The following is a 16,259-nucleotide window of genomic DNA, read 5'->3' as shown; positions in this document are numbered from 1 at the left end:
GAAGCAAGACCAATACTAGAACATTGACTGGAGGCCAGGATCAAAGCACTAGGTGGAGTTAAATAGTGCAGCACCTAACGACTTAACCTCATCACCTGAGGAAGGAAACTCAGAAGCCGCAGTACCACTCTCATCCACCAAAGGAAGCTCATAGACAGAACCAGCCGAAGTACCACTCACGACCACAGGAGGGAGCTTGGTCACATAATTCACAACACCACGCGACCAATCAGAAGCCACGACGTCATTCTCATTCACTAAACTCCTAATTCTAGGAATTAAGGACCTGCGAATGACGTCGTGGCTTCTGATTGGTCGCGTGGCGGTCACATGGGCGGCACGCGACCAATCAGAACCCGCGACGTCATTCCCTAAAGGCGCTCATTTTAAACAAAGAAGCCTGCCGGTTACCAGCGTGAAGTCCAGGGGCCGCCGGAGAGGTGAATATATCAATATTTTTTATTTTAATTCTTTATTTTACACCTTAATATGGATCCCAGGGCCTGATGGAGAGTTTCTTCTCCTTCAGACCCTGGGAACCATCAGAATACCTTCCGATACTTGGTGTCCCATTGACTTGTATTGGTATCGGATATCGGTATCGGCAATATCCGATATTTTTCGGGTATCGGCCGATACTATCCGATACCGATACTTTCAAGTATCGGACGGTATCGCTCAACACTAGTCGCGAGGAGTGGGAAATGCCTGTTCTGGATCAGAGGGGCGGACGGTGAGTAAATAATTATTTTTTATTTTTTTTATTATTTTTAACATTAGATCTTTTTACTATTGATGCTGCGTAGGCAGCATCAATAGTAAAAAGTTGGTCACACAGAGTTAATAGCAGCGTTAACAGAGTGCGTTGCACCCCGGCATAACGCGGTCCGTTAACGCTGCCATTAAACCTGTGTCAGCGCTGACTGGAAGGGAGTATGGAGCGAGCACTGACTGCGGGGAGTAAGAAGTGGCCATTTTGCCGCTGGATTGTGCCTGTTGCTGATTGGTTGTGGCTGTCAGCGACTTGGGATTTCCGTGACAGACAGAAAGAAAGACAGAAGGACAGACAGAAAGACTGAAGTGACCCTTAGACAATTATATAGTAGATAGAGATTAGTGATGAGCGAATGTCTTGGATAGCATGCTATCTGAGCATGCTCGGGTGTTATCTGAGTATCTCGGGCGTGCTCGGATAATACGAGTCCCCGCAGCTGCATGTTTTGAGCCTGTAGTCATCCGCAACACATGAGGGGATAACCAAACAAAAAGGCAATCCCTGCATATGTTGCGGCTGTCTACTATCGTAAAACATGCAGCTGGAGGAACTCCAATATATTATTCAAGCACGCCCAAGATACTCAGATAACATGTTATCCAAGCACGTTCACTCATCACTTATGGTATTAAATAATAGATATAGACAGATATAGAAAGACAGACATCTAGACATACATATACAGACATAGAGACACTGATATATTGAGATATAATTGCACAACCCCCCAAACCATTATAAAATTGCACCCTGTGGAGCTTATTGGTCAGTTTTTTATGATTAAATAAATAAAACAAAAAAACATTGTGGGATACTCTCCATTTATTGTAACCAGCAAAGGTAAAGCAGACAACAGTTTTTAAATTATTTAGTTATTTAATCATAAAAATATGTCCAATATTCTCTATAGGGTGCAGTATTTTAATATGTTGAGAAGTTGTGCAATTAAATGTCTGTATGTTCGTCTATATGTCTGTCTCTCTATTATCTGTCTCTATAGCATTCACTCTTGTCCAGCAAAGTGATGGGATTCAAAGAAATCTGATGCCCACTATGATTTCCTGCGGTGTGGGTTTAATATCTGCAACATGTCAATTTTTCTTGCAGATATGTCTAGTTTTTTGTACAGATTTTTCCCACAGTCTTGCATTAGATGCAAAGAATCTGCAGGTAAAAAAACAAACTTGTGCTTTTAATGTTTTCCTGTGGCAAAAACGGATAAAAAAACGCATGTAATCCGCATATGACTATATCAATAAAGTTTTATCAAAGCCAAATAGCAGGAAGTATAAAAAAGAAAACAGCTTTAGTTAAAACATGACATATAAGAAGACAGAAATACACAGCGTCAAAAACACAATGAAAACACATGTAAAACAAATGCAGTCAAAAATGCAATTATTTTTTTCAAAACAGGGGCAGAAATGATGCAGAAAATCTGCAATATTAAAAACTCACCAAAAGCTCATCATCTCCTACATAAATCTTTCTTTTGTCTACAGTACTATTTTTACCCTAAAAAAAATCACAAATCTCAATGGAAACCCAATGGACCCCCATTTTAAAACCCCTTCATGACATTTGATGTAAGTTTACGTCATGGTCGAGAAACAGTGTGGGACTGGGGTGTCAAGGGCCACCAGTAACATTGACTTTAGGGGCTCACTTTTCACCTGCATGTAAATATTACATCACCCTCTTTCACAAACTTACCTACACCTCCATATAACAATAAATGCACAGGAGCCCACTGGGGGATTTCCCTGTTCCCCTATGGGCCAGTCCAAGCTTGTCGAGAAGGGGTTTCCGCAAAATGACGGAAACTTACGTTATGGCGATCATGCGGGCACAGGAGCAGTGCCTACATGATTGCTGCCAGGAGCTCAGCTTAAGTGAAAGCAGAGTCCCGGTTTTATATGATTATAGAGAAACCAAGCGCACCACTATATACAAAGATACCAAAGGAAAAGGAAAACTAGGGGTGCAAGCTCAGTGGTAAACAATAATGGCCAAAAAAAGAAAGCACCACTGCAATAAATGCATACAACAAAATTGTATAGAAAATTATTTAACAGTATATTTTATTGGTATGCCATGCAAAATATTAAAACATAATTAAAACCAGACAAGAATCAATCCACTCAGAAAAATAAGTACATGTTATAGTGCCCAATATACACAGATATGCATATAAACCAATCTCAGACCTACTGGCTCATGGGGCTATGTGGTGCCACTCTGCAAACCTAACATGGACAATAACATGTCCACAAAGGAAAAGGGACCCCCAAGGTAGGGAAGGACCCTATAGGTAAGACCACAGAAGATGACCAAAGACAATATATATAAAAAGGGTCATCTGCATAATGCAACCAAGAGAACTCAGTAAAAGCCTGAAAGGTAAAGGGTTAAATTACCAAATGCTCCACGTATGAAAGAGGGCAAGACCCCTCAAATGCAGGAGTTGAGTGGAATGAAGACTGTGGCCCCACGCGTATCGCCCTACTAGAAAGGGATTCGACAGTCAAATATACTGTTAAATAATTTTCTATACAATTTAGTGGTGTGCATTTAATGCATTGGTGCTTTCTCTTTTTTGGCCAGCAGAGTCCCGGCTGTCACAGCCAGGATCTGTGCCCTCACCGCCCCGAGGCCATCAATAGCGATCACAGCATTTAGATCGGCATCCCTCGCAACATTACGGTGAGGGTCTGATCATTGATATGGCAAACTGTGGTCGTCACGACGAACTCCAGGTCTGCCAGCTATAGTGGCCTGCTTAGATCATGCTAACAGCCTGGCCTAAGAGGTTTCAGTCAGTGCAGCACTGACAGGAATTATACATTGCAGTGCAGGAGCATTGCAATGTAATATACCAGAGATCAAAGTAATAAAAGTTAATGTCCCGTAGAGAGAATAAGTTAAAAAAAAGTAGAAAGAAAAGTAAAAAAAATCACAATATAAAATAAAAAAAAATGAAAAATTATTATACCAATAAATATGCTAGGTTATATAATAGGTTTTGCCCCATCCGGAATGACCCAACTTATAAAACTGTCAAACTATTTAACCCCTTCAGTGAACAACATAAAACACTATAATTTTTCATCATACTGGCAAAAAAAGTGGAATAAGGGTATGTTTCCACGGTCAGTATCGGCAGCGCTTTGGACGCAGCTCTGTCCAAAGTGCTGCTGGCTTTTGTACGCGTGGTGATTCCGCATGTGTTCATTGAACCATGCCAAATCACAGCATCCTAAACATTGGACTGGGATATTTATCTTGCAGAGACTGAACGTCTCCGCAAGAAAAATTTACATGCTACATGCTACATGCAAGAAAGATGCGCCGCATGTCCGGTTACGCAGGAAAGCCAGAGGCATCTCTGCACGCATAGTGGAGATGAGATTTCATAAAATCCCCTCCCCCGTGCTGTAACATCTGGCTGCTGTGGATTGGATGCTGCAGCTGTACGCAGTGTCCAATCCACAGCGAATACTGACTGTGGAAACATACCCTAAAATGCGATCAAAAAGTCAAATATAAAAAAAATGGTATTGTTGAAAACGTCATCTTGTCTCACAAGAACAAGCTGGGGCAGTACCCCTACACACTGTGTCTGCAAATTGAGATTAAAGTTTTGGCTTTTATCCTAAGTCATGTAACAAGGCTCGTTACAGGGTCAACATTGACTTCTAGGATTGCTACTTCCTATAGGTGGCACTAGAGTTCTAGTCTTTTTCCTCTTTGAACAGACAATTTGCATGTGCAAATTTCTGAAATACGTGATTAAGACGGGACCCCTGGTAGAAGATTCCCTACAATGAGGCAGATAGAGACACTGTGAACGCCGTCTGGCCTGTGATCAGGCGGTGTCCATCTTTTTAAGCGTGCAAAAAAGTGTGGTCCGCCACAGTTTTGTGCACCTCTGAAAAGAAGGACACCGCTCAACAGAAGCCAGACGGAGTCCAGAGTAACTCTGCTGCCTCAGTAAATAAATCCCTCAGGGGGTTTCATCTGAATTATGTCATTTGGAGATTTAGATGGAAACCTAGATATGAGTCCTCAAAGTAGAGCACAAGATAAATGTGATACAAAATGTTATGTAAAATGTTTGGAATAAAAGCTTCAACGCAATCTACAAAAAAACAAGTCCTCTACTTCATAGTCCATACACTATAATGCACTCCTCAAAGTCCATATATTATAATGCACTCCACATAATCCATACAGAATAATGCACTCCCCATAGTCCTCTATACAGTATAATGGCCACCACAATTTACTCATTTATTTTTTTTAAAATATAATACTCACCTCTCCTCCTCTTTTTCTTGCTGCTCCAGTCTGGTTAGCAAGCATTTTAAAGTGCCTACAAATCTCAGCACAGCTGAGGAAGAATGATGCTGGCGGGATATCAGCTGATGCGCCAGCTTTCATCATTGCTTTCAACTGTATCGGCATCCAGGAAATCGATACAGTTGGACTTGAGATGATGGGATGAGTGGGGGACCCAGTGCAGGCACTGGCACAGGGCACTCCAGGCTCACGGGTCCCATAGAAACCAGGTGGCCTGCCACCATTGGCAGTTAGCCTCTGGCACTACAATATATGGGCACTACAATAGAAAGATTTACAATTTTCATTTAGCAACATCCATTGTGACTCATTTCTGAAAAACTTCCATGGAGTCAAAATTATAAATACACCTGTAGATAAATTCAGAGAGGGGTATAATTTCCAAAATGGGGTCACTTGAGGGGGGTGTTCGGCTCTTCTGATATTTAGGGGCTCTGTATATGAAGTCCACAAACTATTCTAAGATAATTTGTTTTCCAAGAGTCAAATAGAGCTCCATTACTCCCGACTCTCGCTATGTGGCTAAGCAGTATTTCCACGTTTAGCAGAAATTGTGCAACACATTTTAGTGTAATTTTTACCCATTTTCCTATGTGAAAATATAAATTCTTGGGCTAAAACAAAACTTTTATGGTAAAAATGTAATCATTTTTTCTTCACTGCCTTATAGTTCTGCTGTTCTGGCACTTCAGGTGCTCTGCCAATGTTACATGAACCTGCAAACCATAACAACAGAATCTACACTACAATTTGGCTCCTTCTCTTCTGTGCCTGAAAAGTATTTCCAAATTACATGTAGGATATTGGCGCACTAAGGAGAATTTGCACAAGGAAACTGTGAGGTACATTTTTTTCTATTAGTCCTTGTGGGGGAGTCTGCTGTTTCAAAATGTCAGGGGCTCTTGAAAGGCGACATAGCATCCACAATCTACTCCAGACCAAAATTCAATTGGTACTCCTTCAATTCTGAGCCCTGCCATGCACCCAAACAGTACTTTTCCACCCTATATGGTGTGCTCAGGAGAAATTGCAAAACTAATTGTTTGGCTCATTTTCTCCTGTTACCCTTCTGAAAATGAAAATTTTGGCACAAAATAATTTTGAGGCGAAAATGTGTTTTTTCATTTTCACGGCTCAACCTTATAAAATTATATGAAGCGCCTTTGGGTTCATGGTGATCACCAGACCGCTAAATAAATGGCTTGAGGGGTTTAGATTCCAAAATGGGATTACTTGTGGGGGGTTTCCATCAGGGACTCTGTAAACGCAACATGGCGTCCGCATTTTATTCTAGCCAATTTTGTATTCCAAAGGTCAAATGGCGCTCCTTCCCTTTCTGAGCTCTGCCGTGCACCCAAATTGTAGATTTGCCCCACATATCGAGTATCAAAATACTCAGGAGAAATTGCACAACAAATTATGTGGTTCATTTTCTCTTGTTGCCCAACATTTTTGTTGGAAAAAGTAAAATTTTCATTTTTTTCTTCACATTGCTTTAATTCCTGTGAAGCAACTGAATAGCTAATTCACTTCTTAAATGTGCTTTGAGTACTTTGAGGGGTTTTGTAAATTTGAGTGGAAAAATGATGGTTCAAAAATTATTCTGATGTACGGTAAATATGTGGGAAATGTTATTTATTAACTGTTTTGTGTGATATAATTATCTGGTTTAAGAGCATAAAAATAAAAATTTGAACATTGTGAGGTCAGACCCCCACTGATTATATAGTGACAGCATAACCCAGCCATGCCATCACTTTACTTAAACCAATACAAAAATGATCTAGCACAATCAAAAATATCCTGACTATTGCAGCAAAAATAGGAATTTCTTCTGGATTACTACTGAATAAAATAATTTTATTTCTACGCAGCCACAGCAGTCAGAATACAATAAATGGAAGATTCTGTCCTTTTTAATTAGCTCTAAATTAAATATTAACTTGATCTTAAAATAACAGCACTTTGAACATGTAAATCATTTTGTCTTTTTCTGACGGGATTAATAAGTCCTGTTTCACCTACGGTGGCTTACAACCTCACAAGATGTTCTTGCATATTTATTAACGGATTACAAAGTAAAAAATCTAATATCTTACCTATGAAATAGGATAGTAGTATTGCCAGTAGTACCGATACCCCTACAGCACAGAGTGCAGTACATTTCCAACTACAGTACTTTGAAGACTTTTTGAATTTAAAAGCACTTCTTGACAAGGTGTTCCGAGGAAGTGGTCTGGTGGGAGGCGTATAAACTGTGCCAGAGGCCATTGTGTATCCGGGTGTAGCAGTGCTAAACAGTGGGGTTGTCCCTGTTCCTGTTTTGAATAGAAAATGCCTGTAAAGAAAGAAGAGTGAAGATCTTGAGTAATAAGCCACCATATTCCATATCCCATATCTCTGTGATACTGTAAATGCATTAAACATGTTGTCATCTACTTTTTACAGTAGTAACTCTTGAATACATAATGTCACATTAACAAAAACAAAATAGGAGAGGTTTATACAGCATCCTTTGTAAAACTAAAAAAACAGGACTCATGCACATAGCTATTTCTGTACTATGGTGTATTAAGACTTCCTAAATGAATGGAGACCTAATGAATCACCCACAGACTTGTGTCCCCTACTGTGCATCCACACAGCACTCATATAGGTCAGGGGGAAAGTGATTCAGTGACCAAGTACAAGTGCTTTTCACTAAATTAGAATATCATCAAAAAGTTAAGTTATTTTAGTTCTTCAATACAAAAAGTGAAACTCATTTAATAAAGTCATTACAGAGTGATATATTTCAAGTGTTTATTTCTGTTAATGTTGATGATTATGGCTTACAGCCAATGAAAATCCAAAAATCATTATCTCAGTAAATTAGAATAATTAACAAAAACACCTGCAAAGGCTTCCTAAGCATTTAAAAAGGTCCGTTAGTCTGTTTCAATAGGCTCCACAAGAGTGGAAGGAAAAAGTTTGGTAGAAAAAGGTGCACAAGCAACCAGAATAACCGCAGCCTTGAAAAGATTGTTAAGAAAAAGTCATTCAAAAATTTGGGGAAGATTCACAAGGAGTGGACTACTGCTGGAGTCATTGCTTCAAGAGCCTCCAAACACAGACGTATCCAGGACATGGACTTCAAGTGTCGCATTCCTTGTGTCAAGCCACTCATGACCAATAGACAACGCCAGAAGTGTCTTTCCTGGGTCAAGGAGAAAAAGAACTGGACTGTTGCTCAGTGGTCCAAGGTGTTTTCAGGTGAAAATAAATTTTACATTTCATTTGGAAATCCATGTCCCAGAGTCTGGAGGAAGAGTAGAGAGGCCACAATCCAAGTTGCTTGAGGTCTAGTCTGAAGTTTCCACAATCAGTGATGGGTTTGGGGAGCTATGTCATCTGCTGGTGTAGGTCCACTATGTTTTATCAAGACCAAAGTCAGCGCAGCGGTCTACCAGGAAATTTAAGAGCACTTCATGCTTCCCTCTGCCGACAAGCTTTTTGGAGATGGAAAATTTAATTCTCCAGCAGGACTTGGCACCTGTCCAAACTGCCAAAAGTACCAATACCTGGTTTAAAAAAAATATATCTTGTTTAGCTTGATTGGCCAGCAAACTCACCTGACCGTAACCCCATAGAGAATCTGCGAGGTATTGTCAAGAGGAAGATCGGAGACACCAGACCCAACAATGCAGACAAACTGAAGGCTGCTATCAAAGAAACCTGGGCTTTCATAATACCTCAGCAGTGCCACAGGCTGATCGCCTCCATGCCATGCCACATTGATGCAGTAATTGATGCAAAAGGAGCCCCGACCAAGTATTGAGTACATTTACTGAAATACATTTCAGTAGGCCAACATTTCAGATTTTATTATCATTTTTCAAGCTGGTGTTATGAAGTATTCTAACTTACTGAGATAATGACTTTTGGGTTTTCATAGGCTGTAAGCCATAATCATCAACACTAACAGAAATAAACACTTGAAATATATCACTCTGTTTGTAATTACTCTATATAATACGAGTTTCACTTTTTGTATTGAAGAACTGAAATAAATGAACATGTTGATGATTTTCTAATTTAGTGAGAAGCACTTGTATGTCTCCTGATCTGAACCCAATCAAACACCTTCTGAAAAGACAAGTTGAGCATCACTCTCCATCCTGCATCCAGACTCTAAAAGAGGTAATTCTTGAAGAATAGATTAAGATAGATGTGCTATGTCGCCAACTTGATCATCCCAAGTGCAGAAGACATGGTGATATCCTTAAAAATCATGAAGGTCATACAAAATACTAGATGTTCCAAAACAAGATAAGAACACATTTTAAAATTGGCTGCGCTGCTGGAAAGAAGGCTCTTGCTGCAATATTCTTAGAAGGTTCTTTATTAACCACTACATGTTATAATGCGGTATACTGGCATCTTTATCAAGTGTTAAAAAACCAACAGGTTACAAACACTGTTACATGGATATATTTATAAACCAAAATGGGTGCCAAAAAGACTAGAGCACCACCCACTAAGGGGTTGGGGTTCAAATTAAAAAAATGGGCCTCTTTCCAGCAACGCAGCCAATTTTAAAACAAGTTTTTAACCTGTTTTGGTAATTTCCCTCTGGCTGATTTTCCCATAGCCGCGAGGCAGCGACAGCCCGCTATCTAAACCTTTATAGAGGTTGTGTCTTCACACTATCAACCAAGGTGAGCAAACCTATTGTTTATACTGTCTCCTATGTTTGGGAATTACCCTATTGTGCGCTTCTCCCTTCACAGTTTCCCCAAAATACTAGATTCCATAGTTTTTGATGTGGGGTTCATTATTTTTTTAATCAACTAAGTTGAGTAAACCTGAAGATTTTGTAATAAAAGTTATATTATCAACCCATTGTATAATCTCCTCACTGTAGATAGAAGCTGAAATGTAATTTCTTTCTACATGTTTTTTTTTCAACTTCTTCTATAGACTCTGCCCCAATATGACCTAAAACCCTGCTGGCTTCACAAATGCTCAGGTACAATGCTTGCCTACCTCTAATAATCTGAAATAATGATACCAGGGGTCTCTGTGGCTGATGGCGACAAAGTGCCATTAATCATGCATTCATCCTTTGAATACATTTTTGTCCCACATGCATTATTTTGCAATTATTGGCACCATTGTTATCCACCATATCCCTGCCCATTTCTCTAATTTACCTAAAGCATTAATCATTTTGCTCATCTCCTTCCCAGGAAATCAACAGGGTTACAGATGTTTATCTCCTCCTCATCAAGGTGCAGTATCCATAACAAACCATTTGTGAAATCCCTAATTTACATGTAAAATACAAAGGGTCACAGTTCCATCCCTGCAATATTTTATTGGTGACCTTCCTTTTCCAATCTCCATTAATAACCATGCTCTACGTCCAAAATATAAGCGTTTTACACAACAGATAAATCTTTATACTTCTTCTTAGTCTAATAATGGTAATAATTCAAAATTACTAATAACAACATCCAGATAATTATTAATAATAACTTGTTTTAATTATATTAATTTAGAGGATCCACAATTTAATTGCATCTTATACTTAAAGGGGTTTTCCAACAAAGAAGAAAGATTATAATTAATAGATCTTGAAGCAAAAATAATTTCCACAATTGGATGTGTTAAAAAAATGTTCCTGTGCTGAGATAATCCTATAAATGTGTCCCTGCTGTGTACTGTGTAAGGGCTGTGTCTGACCGTACAGGAACATGGTCTGGTCATACCACAGCTCCTGGGCAGGGGAGGAAGCAAAAGAGAATACAGACAGGACAGCATGGGATCACAGCTGATTTTCTGATTGTTTTTAAACATGTTTTACCTCACAGAATCAGCTGTGATCCCCTGCTGTCTTGTCTGTATACTTTTTTTGTGTCCTCCCCTGCCCAGGAGATGTGGTTTGATCAGACCATGTTCCTGCATGGTCAGACACAGCCATTACACAGTACACAGCAGGGGCACATTTATAAGATTATCTCGGCACAGGACTATTTTTTAAAATTATCCAATTGTGGAAATTATTTTTATTCCAGGATCTATTGGTTAAAATATACAGGGCCCATGGGAAAACCCCTAAATATATTGTCTTCATACAAACTACAAATGTTAGTTCAACATCAAACTAGATATTATCAGAGATGAGTAAAACGATTCACAGGACCCGGTCCAGCATCCACTTTGGTTGTCCATGGCAGCTGGATAATAGCAGTGCAAATGCCCTCGGCTAGCACTTGATTACCAGCTTCTTGGGTGTCTATTGCGATTACTAGGCCACCTCAACTTCATGAGTGCCATGTTAAGATTCCAAAAGCCACAAGAGGCACCCAGGATGCAGATGCTGACATTAAAGTGGTGGCTGATGAAGTTCTCACTGCACTGGTCTGGCTGCTATGGAGTGCCGAAGTAAATACCAGGTAGTACATATCTTTTTACTCATCTCTAATTGCTAAAAACGAATAAGTACATATCGTATTGGAATGAGGGATGGTTGAACTCTTTGTCAACTGTCCACAGTTCCAATATCAGAATTGAATGAAAACAGACAGATAAAAGACCACCACCATAGTAATGCGCCAAATGAAAGTCCAGAGTACCAATTCAAAGCATTGCTTCTCAACTCTTATTTTCAAGTATCCTTTAATAGGTCATGTCTGCAGGATTCTGTAATATTATACCTGTGAGAAAACCATTGTCAGAGCATCAGGAATTGGTGATCTTCTATGGATTATCCTCAAATAATTACTTATTTTTGGTTACATGAGAAATGGGGTTGAGAAAAACTGATAGAGAGCATTCACTTGCAACGAGGATGTCAAACCTTACCCAGAACATGGATTACAGTGGTTTTCTGAGATGTTTTGAAAGCTGCCCACAACTAACAATGCTGGTTGGCAGAAGCCAAGGTAATATGGAAAAACAGCAGGGAGGATTTTGGAATATCCGTATGACTAAACTATTGCCTGTGTTTAGCAAACAACGGTCAACCACACAAATCCTCATTCTATGCTTTATTTTATTAGATGGGGTCATTTCCAAAACACAAAGATATAAAGGACATAGATATAATATTATCAATCTAAAATGATATAGGCATACTGCAGATGTAACATTTATTAACCTAACACTACAGTGTTAACCATACCTTGATGCAGAAACTAAGTTACATCAAGTTAGGTTTTCGAGTTACAGCTTTTTTTCACATCATGTCCTGCTGTATTGTGGTAAGTGTGTACAGTTATAGAATGATGCATCTGTACTTTTTAAAGCACCACGCCAGCAGTTTTTGAAATTTTATCGCTGGAATGGCTTCATATGTTATCTGCACCGCTCTGGTCGGTCTTCTTCAGATTGTGACCTGCTGGATGGCTCCAGTGTTTGTTGGTCAATCAGGTCACAACTCAATGTACGTCTATGAGCCAGGATGAGGACAGTATGAGGCTCTCCTAGACTTGTATTGATAGCTTGTGACCGTTACTTCTGACTTCCGGTCAGTAAGAAGTTGCGGTCTCAAGATGGCAGCGCAGGAACAAAGCGGAATAAGGAAAAGCTAAAAACAAGGGCTGGTACATATAAGACTAGGGTCAGGGAACTTACATTAGTGATACAACTTCAGCGCTGAAATAAAATAAAATAAACTCTGGAGTGGTGCTTTAACAATGAACATGATTATCCGATTACTGTTGCCTTTGTCCTCATCGCCAACATGGTATCTCTGAGAGCAGTGTCTGAAGCTTAGACATTGCCATGATCATCCTGCTGACAGATCACATTTGCAAACAAATGCTTTTTGAATGCAGGATGAAAAGGGCAATGCTTCTAGGGAAAAAGCAGTGCTGATAGTTTTCGGAATTGTTCAAATGCTTTTCAAACACAAGTTTATACATTGTTTATCTGACCTACACAAGCATCAAAATAGCAGTAATCCACATGGAAGGCCACTGCTATTACCTGGAGAAGCTTTAATGTTTTCCTGCAGCCTAAAGTCAGAACAGACGGCCAATAGTAGCCTATCATCTGATGATGGACTTAAACATAATGAAAAGTTCAGATATTAACATCCGCTACATGCAGGCTGATACAACTGTATGGGGACTGAATGCTAAGACCATTCTATCCCCACTGCATGTATATTGTCGGCAGCACATCACCTGCTTACATGGGAACATTAAATCAGTCAACAACTATGATTTACTTGTTGCCAACTGACGTGATCACACAGGCAAATGATTGGGAAGGCGCATTCATATGAATGCTTGTTCGCTGTTTAACAGCACTTTAGAGGATTACTTGTTAAACTATTGCCTTAACCACAGAAACTTTAGCTGCCAAACAAACATATTTAAGACTTGGTTCACACAAGAGCGTTTTCTCTCATTCAAGAGAATTGGGTCAACAATGCAAATCACACTCTGATCAACATCTGATCTGGACTGAGAAGATGGAGAAAGAAATGTCTCTATCGTCTCCATTCTGTCAGTGGAATTCAGACCTCACTCGGATGCCATGAGTGCAGTCCGATGTTTTTCAAGGACTAACTGACTTGCATTGCCGAGTGCAATCCGTATATTGAATCTAACTTGGGCTTGCAGTGATCTGGTCAAGGAAAAAATCTGACATGTGGACGGCCCCATAGAATAACATTGGCCCGAGTGTGATCCGATCTTTGTCAGATCACACTCAGACCGATAATACGGTCATCTGCACGAACCCTAAGGCATCGTTATTGTGTCTTATACGTTACACTGTCGCATAAACCATTTTCTGCTCCAATCCACGGCATAAATGTAAACTCCACTGTGTAATTCTTCAGAGGACATAAAAAATGCACACATTGCCACTTTTCAGCGTCGACCTTTACAAGGGTGCCTGATGCATTAGGGTGGCACAACTAAGCTATTTGTAAAGCTTATCGTTTGCTAAAGAAGCACTTTTTACTATATGAAAGCAGCAATCTGTGCTGAGTGTTGGATTCTGTTCTCTTTTATGTACTTATATGCTTCCCGAACAATGGCTCATCGGCACAGTAATGGTGACACAGTAATGTGCTTTTAATCTATGGAAAAACATGAAATAAATCAATGGGGCAGCATCTGCTACATTGTTACAATGCAGCTTGGTATGTTCAGCACCATGGACAGGGATGAAGACTGCAGACAGCAGAATCTCGCTTTCATGTGATGTTTCCTTGTATGTTCAGATATCATTATATGGAAAAGAAAATAACGTGTCGGTATTGTGATATATGCACCCGTGCTCCTGAAATCTACAAAGGTACGCAGTGTTGTTTGATGGAAAGACAGATACATTTCAGAAACGATGTTCTACTTTTTTCCCAGAAATATTGTTTCACGTGCCACTGTGTTAAAATAAGAGTTCTTGATGGACATCTTTAAAATACCTTTGTTTAAAGAAAACAGGTCCAGCCATACAGCACACAGTACAAGTATTCATGAGCCCGACATCGAGCTGAAAAAGACTTTACGAAGAGAGACCCCATCTGTCAGCCAGCCACGTTTCTCAGAACACTCTTGGCTGAAGGCAGCTGACATGCATGGGTCACCTCTAAATGCCCCTCTTAAATGTCATTTTCAGTTGGATGCTAGGCACATGACTGCGCCATCAAAACTCTGGTTCTGGTAGCTGTACCAGGTCTTTGTAACCAATAGTTTTACAGCTAATCCGCGTTGAAAAGATCTATTCTTTAAAGAGATAATCAGAAAATGATCTATTGTTTAAATCATATCAAGATCCTTGTTCAACAAAATATAATAATAATCTTGCAATTTTCACACTGGCCACTGAGGATTTTTTTAGGTTCATAGTTCATGTCCTTTCGGGAAGAGTTTTCAGTATGCATGGACCCCATCCTTATCCTAGTATGATTGGTCCCATCCTTATCCTGGTATGCATGGCCCCATCCTTATCCTGGTATGCATGGCCCCATCCTTATCCTGGTATGCATGGCCCCATCCCCATCCTGATATGGATGGCCCCTTCCTTATCCTGGTATTTAGGGCCCCTTGCTTATCCTGGTATGATTGGCCCCATCCTTATTCTGGTATGATTGACCCCAACCTCCATCCCCATCATGGTATGCATGATCCTGTCCTTATCCTGTTATGATTGGCCCCATCCTTATCCTGGTATGCAGGGACCCCATCTTTGTCCTGGTATGCATGGCTACATTTTTATCCTAGTATGAATGGCCCCATCCCTATCCTAGTATGCATGGCCCCATCCTTATCCTGGTATGCCTGACTCCTCATCCCTATCCTGGTATGCATGGTCCCATCCTTATCCTGGTATGCATGGCCCCATCCTTATCCTGGTATGCCTGGCTCCTCATCCCTATCCTGGTATGCATGGCCCCATCCTTATCCTGGTATACATGGCCCCATCCTTATCCTTGTATGCATGGCCTCATCTCCATCCTGGTATGCATGGCTCCATCCTTATCCTGGTATGCATGGCCTCATCTCCATCCTGGTATGCATGGCCCTATCCTTATCCCGGTATGCATTGCCCCATCCTTATCCCAGTATGCATGGCCCCATCCTTATCCTGGTATAATTGACCCCAACCCCCATCCCCATCCTGGTATGCATGATCCTGTCCTTATCCTGCTATGATTGGCCCATCCTTATCCTGGTATGAAGGGCCCCATTTTTATTCTAGTATGATTGGCCCCATCCTTATCCTTTTATGCAGGGACCCCATCTTCATCCTGGCATGCATGGCCCCATTTTTATCCTAGTATGAATGGCCCGATCCTTATCCTGGTATGCAGGGACCCCATCTTCATCCTGGCATGCATGGCCCCATTTTTATCCTAGTATGCATGGCCCCATCCTTATCCTGTTATGCATGGCCCCATCCTTATCCTGGTATGCCTGGCTCCTCATCCCTATCCTGGTATGCATGGCCCCATCCTTATCCTGGTAAGTAGGGCCTCCTCATTTTTATCCTGGTATGCATGACCCTATCCTTATCCTGATATGCATTGCCTCATCTCCATCCTGGTATGCATGGCCCCATCCTTATCCTGGTATGCATGGCCTCATCTCCATCCTGGTATGCATGGCCCTATCCTTATTCTGATATG

General features: G+C 40.5%; 1 protein-coding gene across 3 annotated transcripts in view; it reads right to left on the bottom strand.

Annotated features, from left to right (window-relative positions):
* TENM3 (teneurin transmembrane protein 3) overlaps positions 1 to 16,259 on the bottom strand; it is a 736,855-nt gene that overhangs the window by 383,531 nt on the left and 337,065 nt on the right. For all 3 annotated transcript variants that reach the window (XM_069744268.1, XM_069744269.1, XM_069744270.1), the window contains exon 5: positions 7,234 to 7,472. In XM_069744268.1, coding sequence (XP_069600369.1) covers positions 7,234 to 7,472 — 239 coding nt within the window. The remainder of the gene's footprint in view (positions 1 to 7,233; positions 7,473 to 16,259) is intronic.

Source organism: Ranitomeya imitator, chromosome 1 (genome assembly GCF_032444005.1).
Source record: "Ranitomeya imitator isolate aRanImi1 chromosome 1, aRanImi1.pri, whole genome shotgun sequence".
Classification (NCBI taxonomy): domain Eukaryota; kingdom Metazoa; phylum Chordata; class Amphibia; order Anura; family Dendrobatidae; genus Ranitomeya; species Ranitomeya imitator.
This window is presented reverse-complemented; position numbering and strand designations above follow the sequence as displayed.